We start from the raw sequence: 13,654 nt of genomic DNA, 5'->3' as shown, positions 1-13,654 counted from the left end.
GTATGTTTCTGTGCGTGTATGTACGTGAGCGTGCACGTGTGGTAACCACACCTTAACTTTCAGAGGCGGGATCCTCTTGGTTTCTGCACTCCGGCCTGGCATACCTATGGTAATCAACTCACCTGCTACTCATCTGGTGATCAGTTGGCTCCCTTCAAATACTGAGGACATTGTTACGGCCCTCTGCAGCCTTTAATCTCTTTGCAGTGTATGTGCAAGAGTGTTCAGCTGTTGCTAATTGATCACACCTAGTCAGGTGTGGATAAAAGCATACTTGAAGTGGGCTTTCATAAAGGCTCACTTGTCTTTGTCTTAGTGGTACCAGCTATTTTAGCCATCTTCTTATGTAATTTTAAATAAAACCTCTTCTCTGTAAAATTCTGGTATTAGTCTCCACATTTATGTTGTGGCTTTTGAGCTGGGTTGTAGCATAAATGGGGGCTCGTCCAGGATAGTTTGGACATTTTTGTGGAGACAGAATATCAGTTTTTTGTTTTCAGTTGATGCTTGAGCGTTAAACTGTTAGTGGTAGATACTCATCCCTGTTCCGTAAATCTGTTCACCTGTGTAAATGTCATCATTCTCTCTTTGGAGTTATGCATGTGAGTTGGAGAAAGAAGTCTGTTTCACTACCAAGTCTAAATCTATTGGCCCATCAGCTTGGATTCTGTATGTAGGGACTCTGGATGTCTTCCCTTTTTTGAAATACACTATAAATAGGTTTTTTCACATCACTGTCGATAAAATCACCAAACTGCATTCTGAGTCTGCGTTTGAGTCCTGCCTGTGTGACAGAATGCTCAAGCCATAGATGGACTCAGTGGACTCAACTCTGTTCTCGTCGCGGGCTTGTCCAGCAGGAAATTCAGCTGGCAAAACACAAAGCTCTGCTGCTCCACATATCAACAAAACAAGATGAATTAAACCAGTGATATGCTTCGCTTCAAGGTACTGCTAATCCATCTCAGTAAGCCGAGCATGGATGATTTTTCAGTGGACTTTTGAATTTTACCGGAAGAATATTGAGTGGGAAGTGCATGTTTTGAAGGGAGCATATTTTCATGAATTGTTGGAAGAAATGAAGTCTTAGCTAGGTGCAAAAGAATTGCCTACCTCTCTCAATGCATTAATTTCTCTCTCTATCAGGGTGCCCTGCGCCGTTTCCTTGGAGGAACCCGGGGAAGGGGAAACGGAGTGTGGAGAACAGTCCATGCAGCTGGGCTGTGCCTATCTTTCTCCTACCGAACATCTCAGGCACACTGGGGCCGGGGAGTGCTTGTACTGTGGCAAAAAGGCTATTTAGTTGTTGTCTGTCCTCATGGTATAATAGATGGCACCTGGCAGTAAAGGTAGGGATATTGGTGGACAAATTTGAGTATTGTTCTTTCCTACCCTGTATATTGGTTTTGGGAAGATTGCAGACTTTCTTGCACTTTCTGCAGGCTTCAATTGACTCTGGTGCCAAACAAAACTTTTTAGATAAATCATTAGCCACTGAACTTTGCTTACCTTTGGAACAGTTACCTAAGCTTCTCCAGGATTCGGCTCTTAACGGCTCTCAGCAGTAGTCTTCCAGACTTCATACATCGCTCCCTCCCGGTTAACTTCATCATTTCCAGTAACCCTAACGAACTCATTCAGTTATATATGTTGCACCTGGCACATCCCTTGTTTCTGGACATCTTTGGTTGAGTAAATACAATCTGCACATTGATCAGGTCCAGAATACCATTGCAGGATTGAGCCTCTCCTATCATCAGGACCGCCTACTATCAGCTTTGCCCCTGGGGGCCAGTCCTTCACCAGATCACGGGTTTGAACCACTGGATCTGTCCTCCGTGCCATCCGCCTATCATGACCTAGCTAATATCTTCCATAAAGATCTTGCTCACTCTCTCTCCCCCTCCTCACAGGCCATATGCCTGGGCAACAGACCTTCTCCCTGGAGCCCCACTACCCACCAGCAGACTGTGCAGACTATGCAGACTGTCCAAGCTGGAACAGGAGGCAATGCATTCATTGGTGGCATATGGTCTGGTTCACTTGCTATTCCAGCACTGACTGGACGATAACCTTCATTCAGTGTCTGTTCTGCTGGTCCTCTTTCAAGAAAGATGTCCGGGAATATGTGTCTTCTTGCCAGGTTTGTGCTAAAAATAAGGCTCCTCCGACCTTTTCGTACACCTGGGAGGCCTTGGTCTCACATACCCCTGGCCTTCCCCCGCTCACCAGATAACACAGTCATCCTTACTAGCAGCCTACTATATCAGCTTACCCAAACTGTATCCCCACTGGATGCCCAAGTAATGACCCATCATGTGTTTCGGCTGTATGGGAATTCTTTCGGACATCTTGTTGGATCGTGGTCCTCAAATTACCTCCTGGGTGTGGAAAGAGTTTTGTTCTGCCCTGGGACCCCAGGTTAGTCCTTCTTCTGGGTTTTACCTGCAGACATAATGGCCAGGTGGAGAGAACAAACCAGGAGCTGGAGGCCTCCCTCTGATGCACAGTGTCCATGAATCCCTCCACCTGGAGCTCCCAGATAGCATGGGTAGAATATGCCTATAACTCCCTGACATCATCAGCAACTGGACGATCAACCACCCTTGTTTCCCTCTGTGGAAGGTGAATGTTGTACTGACAGTGCAACACAATTTCTGCAGATGTCAGCTGCTCTGCTCTGGAGGGTGACACAGGTAGCTCTGCTTCGGACAAATGAGCAGAATAAATGAAGTGCTGATCATCACAAGACATCCGAACCCCATTACTTAACAGGTCAAAAGGTTTTGGCTTTCCATTAAGCATGTTCCGCTGCGGACTCAATCGTGCAGAGTCTCACCTATTTCCATTGGACCACTTGAGATTTACTCTTTATTTAACCATGGAACATGCACATTCATGTATGTGTCTCGGATGGTATTATGAGACGGGACATGGCAGAGTTAGAAGACCATTCTAAATTCAGGAAATATGCATGAAATATAGGATCATCTACTGATTGGAATGTTCCATGTTTCCCTGGGAATGACAAAGAGTTGTCTTGTCACACATGAATTACCGTGTGTGTGATTGATAAACCACTTAACAGGCAAACCATATGCTGTAAGGCTAATGTCTTCCTCCTTGCTTTCCTGTCTTTTCTTTACTATTCTTTTGGACCAAAGGTTTAAAAATCACCCAAATGTTTGTTATGCTTTGAATCAGCTGAATTAAAAATCTTACAAATTGCCTTCTTAAAGAGATCTACAACCAGATAGGAGACAACAATTGTATATACCTTGGTAATACCCAGTGCAGCAATGTTTTGGCTGTAGGAAGTGGTGCCATTTCCAGTTCCCCACAGAGCAGCAAGTATGCAGCCAATACCCTCTACGGCGATGCCTCGGTTGACAGCGTGTATGGGTGGTGGAGGGGCACCAGACAAGCGAGCACAAGCATAGTAGTCACCAATAGATTCCATGGTAGATGCCAAGACCCCGGCCATCATACCCAGCACTGATGACAAACTCACTGTGGGCACACCCCATTGGCCTGTGGATACAGAGGAGGCATACTTAAGCTTCCCTAAGCTATAGGGACAGGAAGACTGAAATCATGTCAGTGGCTACAGTACCTAATAGATAAATCAGTCATTGTCAGTTTTAATAAACATGAAGATTTATTTATTTGCCGGAGTAAAAAATTGTAGTTTGAGTGCCCATTAGTTTAGTTTGATGAAACCATTTTTGTGCTTTTTAATTATTTAACTTATTTTAACACTCTAGATACTCTAGAAATCATGTTGGCAAAGATGAAACCTGGTCAGTTGGAGCTTACTTGTATTCACATGCCATATTAAATTTAATTTAAATTTAATTTTTTAAAGAGAACGTTTTCTTAAATGCAAAAATTTATAAACACTTTTAAGTAGAGTCAAACCCAAATAAAATAAGATATATATGTACTCTAAACTAAGGTATGATTTTTTTTATCTTTACTCTGTCATTTTGGAAGGCTTTATGAGTTTTTTTTTTTTTACATGCGTTACTATGCATTAAAATGTGCAAGTGAAGGAGTGAATGAAGAGAAACGAGCATATCAGCATTCTGAAGTTTGCCCTGTGCTTCATTGCAAAGTTTTTGTGCTGTTGAAAACAAGACATTATGATGCTGTAGACGTTAATATTAACAATAATTCATGGTCCAACCTAAAATCCCTCAGGTCAGTGGAGTTTTACATGCCCATGTATATTTTTATTGGCTTGTGAAAAATGCTTTAATATTTATATTTTTAATTATTAATGCAATTTAATTGAGACAGTATTTCATATTATTTTACTTTCAATCAGAAAAATGTTATGAAAACCTTGAAATACACACCATGCCCCCCTTTAGGTTCACCCCTGTTTGCTTCCATCTAAAGTAGGAAGGTTGTCGTCAGCCTTCAGCAAGATGTATAATATGATACTATGGTTAACATAGTATCAGACTAAGTTAGCATCTCATCTGAAAAAAGTCGCTGAAAACCCCCCCGGCTCTGTTCAGCCAAGCAGTCCTTTGATCTTAACTAGTAAAAACTTCATTAACTTTTTTCACAAATAAATAATTAACAACTATCTCACAGATGTAACAATAGATACAGCGACTTTCAATTATAAATATAAATTTATTTCAAAACAAATCAATTTATACTTATTTACTAGATTATATTTATATATTGACTCTTTCCCTAATTGATCTTTTTGACTTAACTTCAGTAATTACTTCCTCTGAACCATCAGCATGTCTTTTAGAGCCCATTCCCACAAGTCTACTCAAAGTCCTACCCCAATATCAAAAATTATTGAAAAAGTAGTTGTAAAGAGAAATGAAGAGTTTCAGTCATAAAACAATAGAGAAACAGCATTACTGAAGGTTACAAATGATCTTCTTATGGCCTCTAACAGTGGACTCATCTGTGTGCTTGTCCTGCTAGACCTCAGTGCAGCATTTGATACTGTTCACCATAATGTTTTATTACAGTGATTAAACCATGCTGTAGGTATTACAGGTACTGCAATGCAGTGGTTTGAATCATGTCTATCTAACAGACTTTAATTTGTCCATGTAAATGGCGAGTCCTCTTCACACACAGAGGTTAATTATTGAGTTTCAATGGTTCAGTGCTTGGACCTGTTTACAATGTACATATTTCCATTAGGCAGTATTATTCCATTAGGCATAGCATACTTTTTTAAAATACATAAAACGTTGGGTATGCAGATGATACCCAACTTTATCTATCCACGAAACCAAATGACTCCAGGAGTTCAACTCCAGGAGTGTCTTAAAGACATAAAGACCTGGGTGACTTCTAATTTCACTTTCCTTCTAAATTCTGATCAAACTTATTGCACTCGACCCTAAAAATCTTAGAAATATGGTGTCCAACCAAATGCTTACTCTGGATGGCATTACCTCCAGTAACACTGTAAGGAATCCCGGAGTTGTTTTTGACCAAGATATGTGGTTTCTTCAATTTGTGCGATATCTATAATATTTAGAAACATTTTGTCTCAGATAATGAAAAAGTAGTAAATACATTTATTACTTCAAGACTGGACTACTGTCATTTGTTATTATCAGGATGTCCTAAAAGCTCTCTGAGAAGTTTTCAGTTAATCCACAATGCTGCAGCAAGAGTAGTGACAGGGACTAGAAAGAGAGCATGTTTCACCCACGCTGGCTTCTTTCATGGGTTCCCTGTTAAATCCAGAATCAAATTTAAAATCCTTGTCATCACATACACATTGTCACAACTGTAACACAACAGGCACTAGAGCAGGAGTGGGGAACTCCAGGCCTCAATGTCCGGTGTCCTGCAGGTTTTAGATGTGTCCTTGATCCAACACAGCTGATTTAAATGACCAAATTACCTCCTCAACATGTCTTGAAGTTCTCCAGAGGCCTGGCAATGAACTAATCACTTCATTCAGATATGTTGGTCCAGGGTGATATCTAAAATCTGCAGGACTTAGGCTTTTGAGGCCTGGAGTTCCCCATCGCTGCACTAGAGGATGCATTTATTCTTAAATCTGGCGCTCCAGTAGATTTTTTCAGCTATTGAAAAGATGATTTCCCCAGCAACTTTGAGAAATTGCAACATAAAACTTTGTTTTCCTTGATATTTGGGAAAATCTCTTTCTTTAGCAATCTCCTGAGCAATTTTCCATTGATTAAAGGTGTAAAAGGTATATAACTATTTCTACTGTACCAAAATCTTCAGATTATCACCAGCTAAACCCAATAAAACCCAAACATCCTAATTAAACTTATTTAACATCCATTATCTTTGTCAATGTCTGCACTATTGCAGTCAATACTGCTTTCAGTCTCCAACTTCTAACATTAAAAACTATCATGTGCTATCAAAGTTCTTTGGGTTCACAATAGGATATCAGAGTGAAACCAACAGTTTTTTATATGTTATCTTGTTATTATTGTTAATGAACATACCTGTAACTGACAGTCATTTATTCGCAATAAACAATACCTGTCAAAAACATTGTACAGACATTTTCTTTGTTAAAAGGCAAGTATTTTTCCTGCCATCATTTCAAACAATTTTGTTCATTTGTTTGGCAAGTATCGGCAAGTATTTGCTAATCTGCTCATCTGCCTTCACACACACATCAACTTGAGTGACATCCCATGCTTAATGCAAAGGGTTTAATATGATGTTGGCCCACCGTTTGCAGCTATTTATTTATTCCAAAGGTGTCAGGTTGAGGTCAGGACTCATGGACCAGTGTACAAATTAATGGACCTTGTGATTGGTGATGTAAGGCTTGGATGCAGCTGTTTGGCCATTGAGACCAATTCCATGACATTCTCTATAAACTGCTCTTCTGTGGCACTATTCTGAAGGCCACATGAACTTTGGAGGTCTGTAGTGAAGGCAGAAGGTTGGTGTCGTATATGCACTATGCACCTCAGCATCTGCTGAGCTCAATCTGTGATTTACTCCTTTGTGGCTGAGTTGCCAGATAGGAGTAATTCCCAACCGCTTCCACTTTGTTATGATACCAGTAGTAGTTGACTGTGGGATGGTTAATAACGAGGAAATTTCAAGCCTGGACTTGTTGCACAGGTGGCAACCTGTCACAGTTCAGAAGAAAAGAAGGAGTAGACGCAATTTGTATGCTTTAGTGCTTGATTTTATATGCCTATGGCCACGGAAGTGATTGGAATACCTGAATTCAATAATATGGATACTTTTGTACCATCTGTAAACAGCAGATGATACGTGCAAACAGCTAAAGTCTTACAGCTGACTTTCCCAACATGTTTATTGAATGAAAAATACTGACATCAAGCTGAACCTGTGAGTTTCCAACAGGGAAATGCATTTTATACCCTTACATGGACTATATATTATTCCTGTTACAAAATGATATTGTTTTGCTTTGATCTCCTTTTTGTTTTAAAAATAGGTCCAAATTGTTTCACCTTTGCCTCTACAAACGTGTTCTTTCAAACTACAAAACACACATTCCACAGTCAAATCCCACATGACTTCTTACCAGTCAGAGCCAACTGACTGTTGGCACGAGGTTTTATGTCGTGATACAGTTCAATCTATCTGTCACTCTTTTCTTACATACCAAGGTTTTAGCAGATACGCATTAAGCAATAAATCATAAATAAATGTCTGGTTTCCTTTCATATCTAATCATTTGTGAATCAGTTAAAAGCAATTGTGCAACATTTAACTAACCACAGTTTTGGATGTTTATCAAGAGTAGCATAATGCGAAGCAAGCAAGCTAAATGCTTTGTAGAAACATAGCTTCTAAGAATTTTTACTTTATCTGTAATACAGCAATAAATGGCAGATCTTTAATAATGCAGTTACTAAAGGACTTTTGCAACTTTAAATGTTTATGAAGCAAAGTAGTTTCCCTAATAAGTGTGTTGTAAAATACTAAAATGAAAGATTTATGAGGAAAGGTGTTCAAAAAAATTCAAAAAGTAAACAAAAAATATATATATAGTATAATAATGATAATTAAAGAAGTGTTTGAAGTATGATACCTATTCACTTACCAGGGTAAGGCACATGGAACCATGGAGAGTTTGTAACAGCATCCAGGTTTATGTCGGTTCTGGCTGAGAAGCCATACGTATCAGACTTTGAAGGCAGGACATCAAAAATGGTCAGCAAGAAGCAGATAAGCCAGCCACCACACATGCCAAACAAAACCTAGAATTTTTATCAAAAACAAAAAACAAAAACAAAAAATTCAACTAATTTAAAAAACAATGCAAGTCTGAAGTTGTTTTCAGTAACACTTTGCGGTAATAAGATGTAACACGGGAATCTGTCTCAAAACCAATAAACCAGTCCTCTCCATTCACACCCCTCCATAGTATGTAAGATCGTGGTGACAGCTTGTCATTGTAAGCATGATCACATTATTGATCAATTTGGTAGATGTCCTTCTGCAGCTGTCATAAATTTGAGCCTGAATACATGTGCATACAGTTTGTCTGGGACTCCAGTTTTGTTTTGTTTTTTTGTTTTTTGTCATCACATTTGTACAGGGATTACAAATTGGGAGAAAAGAACTGTGCACATGAAGGCTTTTATGTAGGACATATCCAGGAAAGTGAAAACATAACTCATAGTCAAGCAAACATCCAAGCAGAATGTGCTGATTATATTTCCTAAATTTCTGCCTTAAAGTCATCATGATACATTGATCTGTAGAATCCATGAATGAAGATTCATGGAAAGTTCATGGGTAAACTTGAGATAATTAATTCTAGAGGATTTCAGTTACCAAGTATCATAACCATTATAATGATTGCCTAAATAAGAATATGACTCGACAGAAGATTGTCTGTACTTTTGTACAACAGCAGAATCTTTTCTTAAATAGAAAGAAAAATACCGTATTTTATGATAATGAATACTGATGAATAGCTAGAGCAGTTAAGCATTGTTTACTCTACTATCAAGAGGCATTTAGACTTTGTTGGTGTTTTCAGACTTTTCTGGAAATGTTTCTACCAACCATTTGATGTTTTGCCATTCTTTAAATCTCTATTTGTTGAGTAGCTTAAAAAGAAAGCCATGGATGACGCTGTCATCAAAACTTTTTTTTTTATTTTTTTTATCTGCAACAGAGATGTAGCTACAGATATGAAACAGATCTCATTCTAGAAAAATGTTTATTCAACAAGCATGCCAAGTTTTGATGCTTGTCTGCTTGCAAAAGGACTGTAGTTCAGCCGAGCACTGACACTTTCAATGTATCCCATTGCATGAACATGAAAAAGGAAAGAACAGCTTAAAAAGAAATTACATTATCAGTAGGTAATTATCACAATAGGTAATTCACAGATATTGCTATTTTCTTTTCTTTTTTTCTTTTTCGTTTCAAAAAGATTTTTTCAAAAGATTTTTTTCCCAGTGTTACCAGCACTATAGCATGCCATAATCATGTTTAAAAGTAGAAGCAATATCATCCCTACACAGAGATAAAAGGCAGATTCGACATACTAGTGTTTAACAAAAAGTCAAATTGTAAACTTGTTTTCAGTATACAAATGTTGTCTGTTATACAAATCGAATCATTTTTCAAGTCTAACTTGACCGGCAGACTTTGAAATTTTTATGAAGCGAGTTTAGGATGTTCGAAACAGTTTTTTTGGGTCCCATAATTTCATTTGATCTTTTTATCACAATGAAAAGCAAATTAGACTTGGAAATTTTGACAACTCACAGAGAACAGCTTGAAGAGTGGGTACTGGAACACCATCCATTTTTTATTCTTGTAAGCAACCATTGGAACATCAACGTTGCTGAGATATTGGGAGAACAGTAGAATCAGACCCACTGTGCTATGGGAAAAAAGAAAATGGGATAAAATGTGTCAATCATAGTAATTTCCCCGAAGGCTTGGCCCTTGCTTCCAGCTATTTGTGGAATTTCTTTTTAGCAGGGCATGGTTCACAGTTACAGGGAGGTCAGGGCAAGTGAAAACATGTCACTTTACACAACAGGCATGCCTGGTACTTGACACCTGAAAATGATGTGTTTTTGTAACACTTCAAATGTGATGAAAGATGTCATACTGTGCATGAATACTGGTCAGACAGAAGTGAAGAGGTGATTTACAAATGAGCTGTCCATGTCTGCTTCTACAAGCTGCAGGATATGGACTGACACTTCTATTGATGGATGAGGGCCAGAGAGACTGCTGAAGTTATGAAGGATATGACTGATTACCATCCATATATGGCACCAGGAGGTGGATGTGCTCAACCTTTTAAAACCCACAAGTATCTCTCTATATAACAGCATTAGTCTGCATTATCTCAAGATAGAAATGTTAAATGAAGACAGATTTCACAGGGTAGCACTGGACAGGGCACAATTCTTAGTTGGAGATGTGGATTAACACAGTGGGCATTTATGTTTTAAAAACAAAAAAGGGTAAATTTGTCAATATAGAATCAATGTCACGATGCTTGGGACTGATTGTGGGTTTTGAATTTGACCCCATATTTCAATCTTGGTTAATGGTTGATGTTCATGGTGGTTCTTAATTTTTATGACTGGATTTTGGTTTGGTGTTTTGATTTCTCTCAGTGTCCATGTCAAAGTGTCCGCATTCATGTCTGTCATGCTCTTTTGGCTTCTTGTTGTTTTATTTGTAGGTCTGCATCATTTGTGTGATTAAATACCAAAGGTGAACCAGAAAGCAGAGCCAATGTAAAAGGTAGTGAAAAAAATTTCACAGGTTTTATTTGCACACAGAAAAGATGGATATAAGTACACAGGGGTCATGGGAGTTTGCTCAGGGAGTTCTTCCATGTCTGGGGGGAGATTTCCTCTAGTGAGAGGACAAAAGTATTCAGCCAAAATCCACAGTAACAGATATTGGTGAGAGAGTAGACAAATGAGTAAAGGGGCATACTTTAAGTTTGATGAGGGAAAGACTTTCTTGAGGGGGGAACAGAATGCTTGAGCGCTACAAACATGGTAAGCACTGGTATGCGGCTCATGCTGCACTGCATTCCAGACTCTTCTCATGGATGCACCATTGCACAGAGACATCTGTGCATACCGCCTTGGAAAGTGACATCCTCTGAGTCTGAGAGCACTGGTGCAGCATCCTGGACTCCCTTCAGGAGCAGAGAGCTAGCATAGAAGATGTGGTTATTGTCACCCTCAATTAAAGGTGATACAGTGAGAAAAAGTACACAACTGTAACATCATTTTTTAACAGTGTGAGTGGCACTGTGACACTGACAGATATCATCTTTAAGATCATTTCGAAATGTGTCACAATCAAACTTAGCCACTGGTAAACAAAAAAAAAAAGGAAAAATCAAAGATATTTAATACATTTAATATTTGATCAGATGTCCTTTAGCAAGTTTCATATTCCACAGATGGTTTGGGTAGCTCTTGCCTGACTTTCAAGCATTGTTCACATTTTTGAAGTTTGAGGTTAAGACTTTGAGAAAGGTGTTGCAAAAGCTTACCATTGCCCTGGTTTATCCATTTCACAACCAGTCCATTACACCAGTTTTAATGTGTGCTTGGGGTCATTGCCCTGTTGTAATACCCAATTGTATCTAAGTTACAACTGATGCTTTCGAGCTATACTGAAGAACTCTGAAGTAGTCTGCCACTGTAATTATTAAGTCCACTGTGTTTTGTACCATTTCCACTGGTACACTGCAGTATGTTGTTACCAGCTCTGTGCTTAACAGCTGGTATAGTTTTATTTTGGGTTGAATGCCTGAGCCTCACTCCTCCAACAATACTTGTGGTAACTATGGTCAACTTAATTTCTATCTAAGTTGAACATAAAACCTTTCTTTGCAAGCATTCACTTCAGAGGAATTATGGAAAGCTCAGTATTACCAAAACATTCAGAGTCTATGTCTTTTGACAGCAAGCATAGAGGCAAGTGACAAGTAAAGAAACGTGTGAATATGGGTTTCCTGTCCAATTAGAATTATATACTTTGATATGATAAAGACAAAGTTTGGACTGGTAGACACTTCTGATGACCTCAGAGACTTCTTTCAACATCTTTTCCAACATAAAGCTAATCAGGATTTTAACTCACAGAGCAGCTATTCCCCAGTGGCCTCCAGACTTCTTTCCAGCCTCAGTAAACAGTGACAGACCAATGAGATTGATGGTGGGAGCGATAGCCAGAGGACCAATATATCTTAGCACAAGGCCCACCAGCCCAGATAAGCCTAGAGTGAGCTGAAGGAGAGAGGATACCAGAATGGCTCCCTGGATCTGTGGAAGATAAGGAAACAAGGACATAATGTCATTCCCTATGCCAACATGAAGGTTTCATATCTAAAATTAAATGTTGTGCATCTTTTGCCATCATAATGCTTTAGTTTGATTTTAACCTTTTAACATTAAGTTTTAGGCCTTTTGCAGAACACAGTTTTAGAACATGAAAATCTAAAAACTGCTCAAGATAAAAGTCTGAAATTTTTCACTGGTTTGACCCAAAATCTGAAATTTGTGACAGATAAATTTGAAACTGACTGTCTATTAGCTATTTAAAAAAAGCAAAAGTCAATCAGTCCTGTAAAGTCCCATATTTGAGCATACACTAATAAAGAACTTCACATTGCAAAAGACAGCTAGTCACAGTTTTCAAATAGTGCGGCCTCTGATGAAAAATATATACATATATATTAAACCACATTTAATGTAGCTATTCTCTCATTGGGTTCTTCACTCTGTCCTTTTTCCTTTTGTTGGATCTACCCTGAAGTACCCCTGACCAAGGTACCGTCCCTACACGCTGCTCCCCGGGCGTCTGATTTGCGGCTGCCCACTCCTTCATTGCTGCTTCAACATTTTTTCCCACTTCTTTGCTCCCCCCCCCCCCCCCCCGTTTTAATTTCATTTTACCACGCAAGTGAACATACCTCACGCATTCTTGTCATCCAGACCTCATCTGAATTTTCCATTTGTAGTGGACTGGTGCCATTATGAAACTGCACCAATAGTTTCACAGGTGCATTTGGCACAGGACACTGCCACTTGGGTAATGCAAGAATTGCCAGGGTTGGAGTGATGAAACTGAATGTGCCACCCTGGAGGATTGGTAACCTGCAAGTCAATAAGTTTAAAGTTAAAGGTCAAAGGTCACTTGACCAAATGATGTAAAGTCTCTTCTGATTATGTTTATCTTTGTATACTCAAAGCAAACCTGAAAAGAATTTTTATTAGCAGATTGTTTTGTCTTTAGTCAGAAAACAAAACAGTATTATTTCTAGGTTCTAAGGTCTGAAGAGTCTGTTTCAATTGCTACCATTTTGTATGCTGTAATACTTTTTTATGCACTTTTTTGATGTTTATGCTGTTATCTCTTTATTTTCTTGTTTTCCAAAATGATACATGATACAACGATACATTTCTGTATTACAAAGGGGAATGAAACCAAAGAAACTTAAATTACTGAAGTACTTCACTCAAAGTATTTTCTCAAATTCCATTGTTGTATGTTTAAGCTTTTGCCAAACTGTGTAGGAGGAACACTTAACTCTTAGTTAATTGCTCGGGCTTAGTGTTACAATAGTAAGCTTGAGCTGACTTGTGGAGCATCAGGCTGCATTGTGATGTATGGCTACACTGCTTCCCAC

At 38.8% G+C, this 13,654-nt stretch overlaps 1 protein-coding gene across 1 annotated transcript in view; it reads right to left on the bottom strand.

Moving 5' to 3' along the window:
* Window positions 1-13,654, bottom strand: part of si:dkey-106n21.1 (solute carrier family 23 member 2) — a 51,828-nt gene that overhangs the window by 18,296 nt on the left and 19,878 nt on the right. The window contains exons 4-8 of the mRNA XM_005454180.4: window positions 12,938-13,121; window positions 12,106-12,287; window positions 9,745-9,862; window positions 8,063-8,219; window positions 3,278-3,531 (exon numbers count right to left, since the gene is read on the bottom strand). Coding sequence (XP_005454237.1) covers window positions 3,278-3,531; window positions 8,063-8,219; window positions 9,745-9,862; window positions 12,106-12,287; window positions 12,938-13,121 — 895 coding nt within the window. The remainder of the gene's footprint in view (window positions 1-3,277; window positions 3,532-8,062; window positions 8,220-9,744; window positions 9,863-12,105; window positions 12,288-12,937; window positions 13,122-13,654) is intronic.

Source organism: Oreochromis niloticus, linkage group LG7, assembly GCF_001858045.2.
Source record: "Oreochromis niloticus isolate F11D_XX linkage group LG7, O_niloticus_UMD_NMBU, whole genome shotgun sequence".
Taxonomy (NCBI): Eukaryota; Metazoa; Chordata; class Actinopteri; order Cichliformes; family Cichlidae; genus Oreochromis; species Oreochromis niloticus.
The sequence above is the reverse complement of the archived record's forward strand: the minus strand, read 5'-3'. Positions and strand labels throughout refer to the sequence as shown.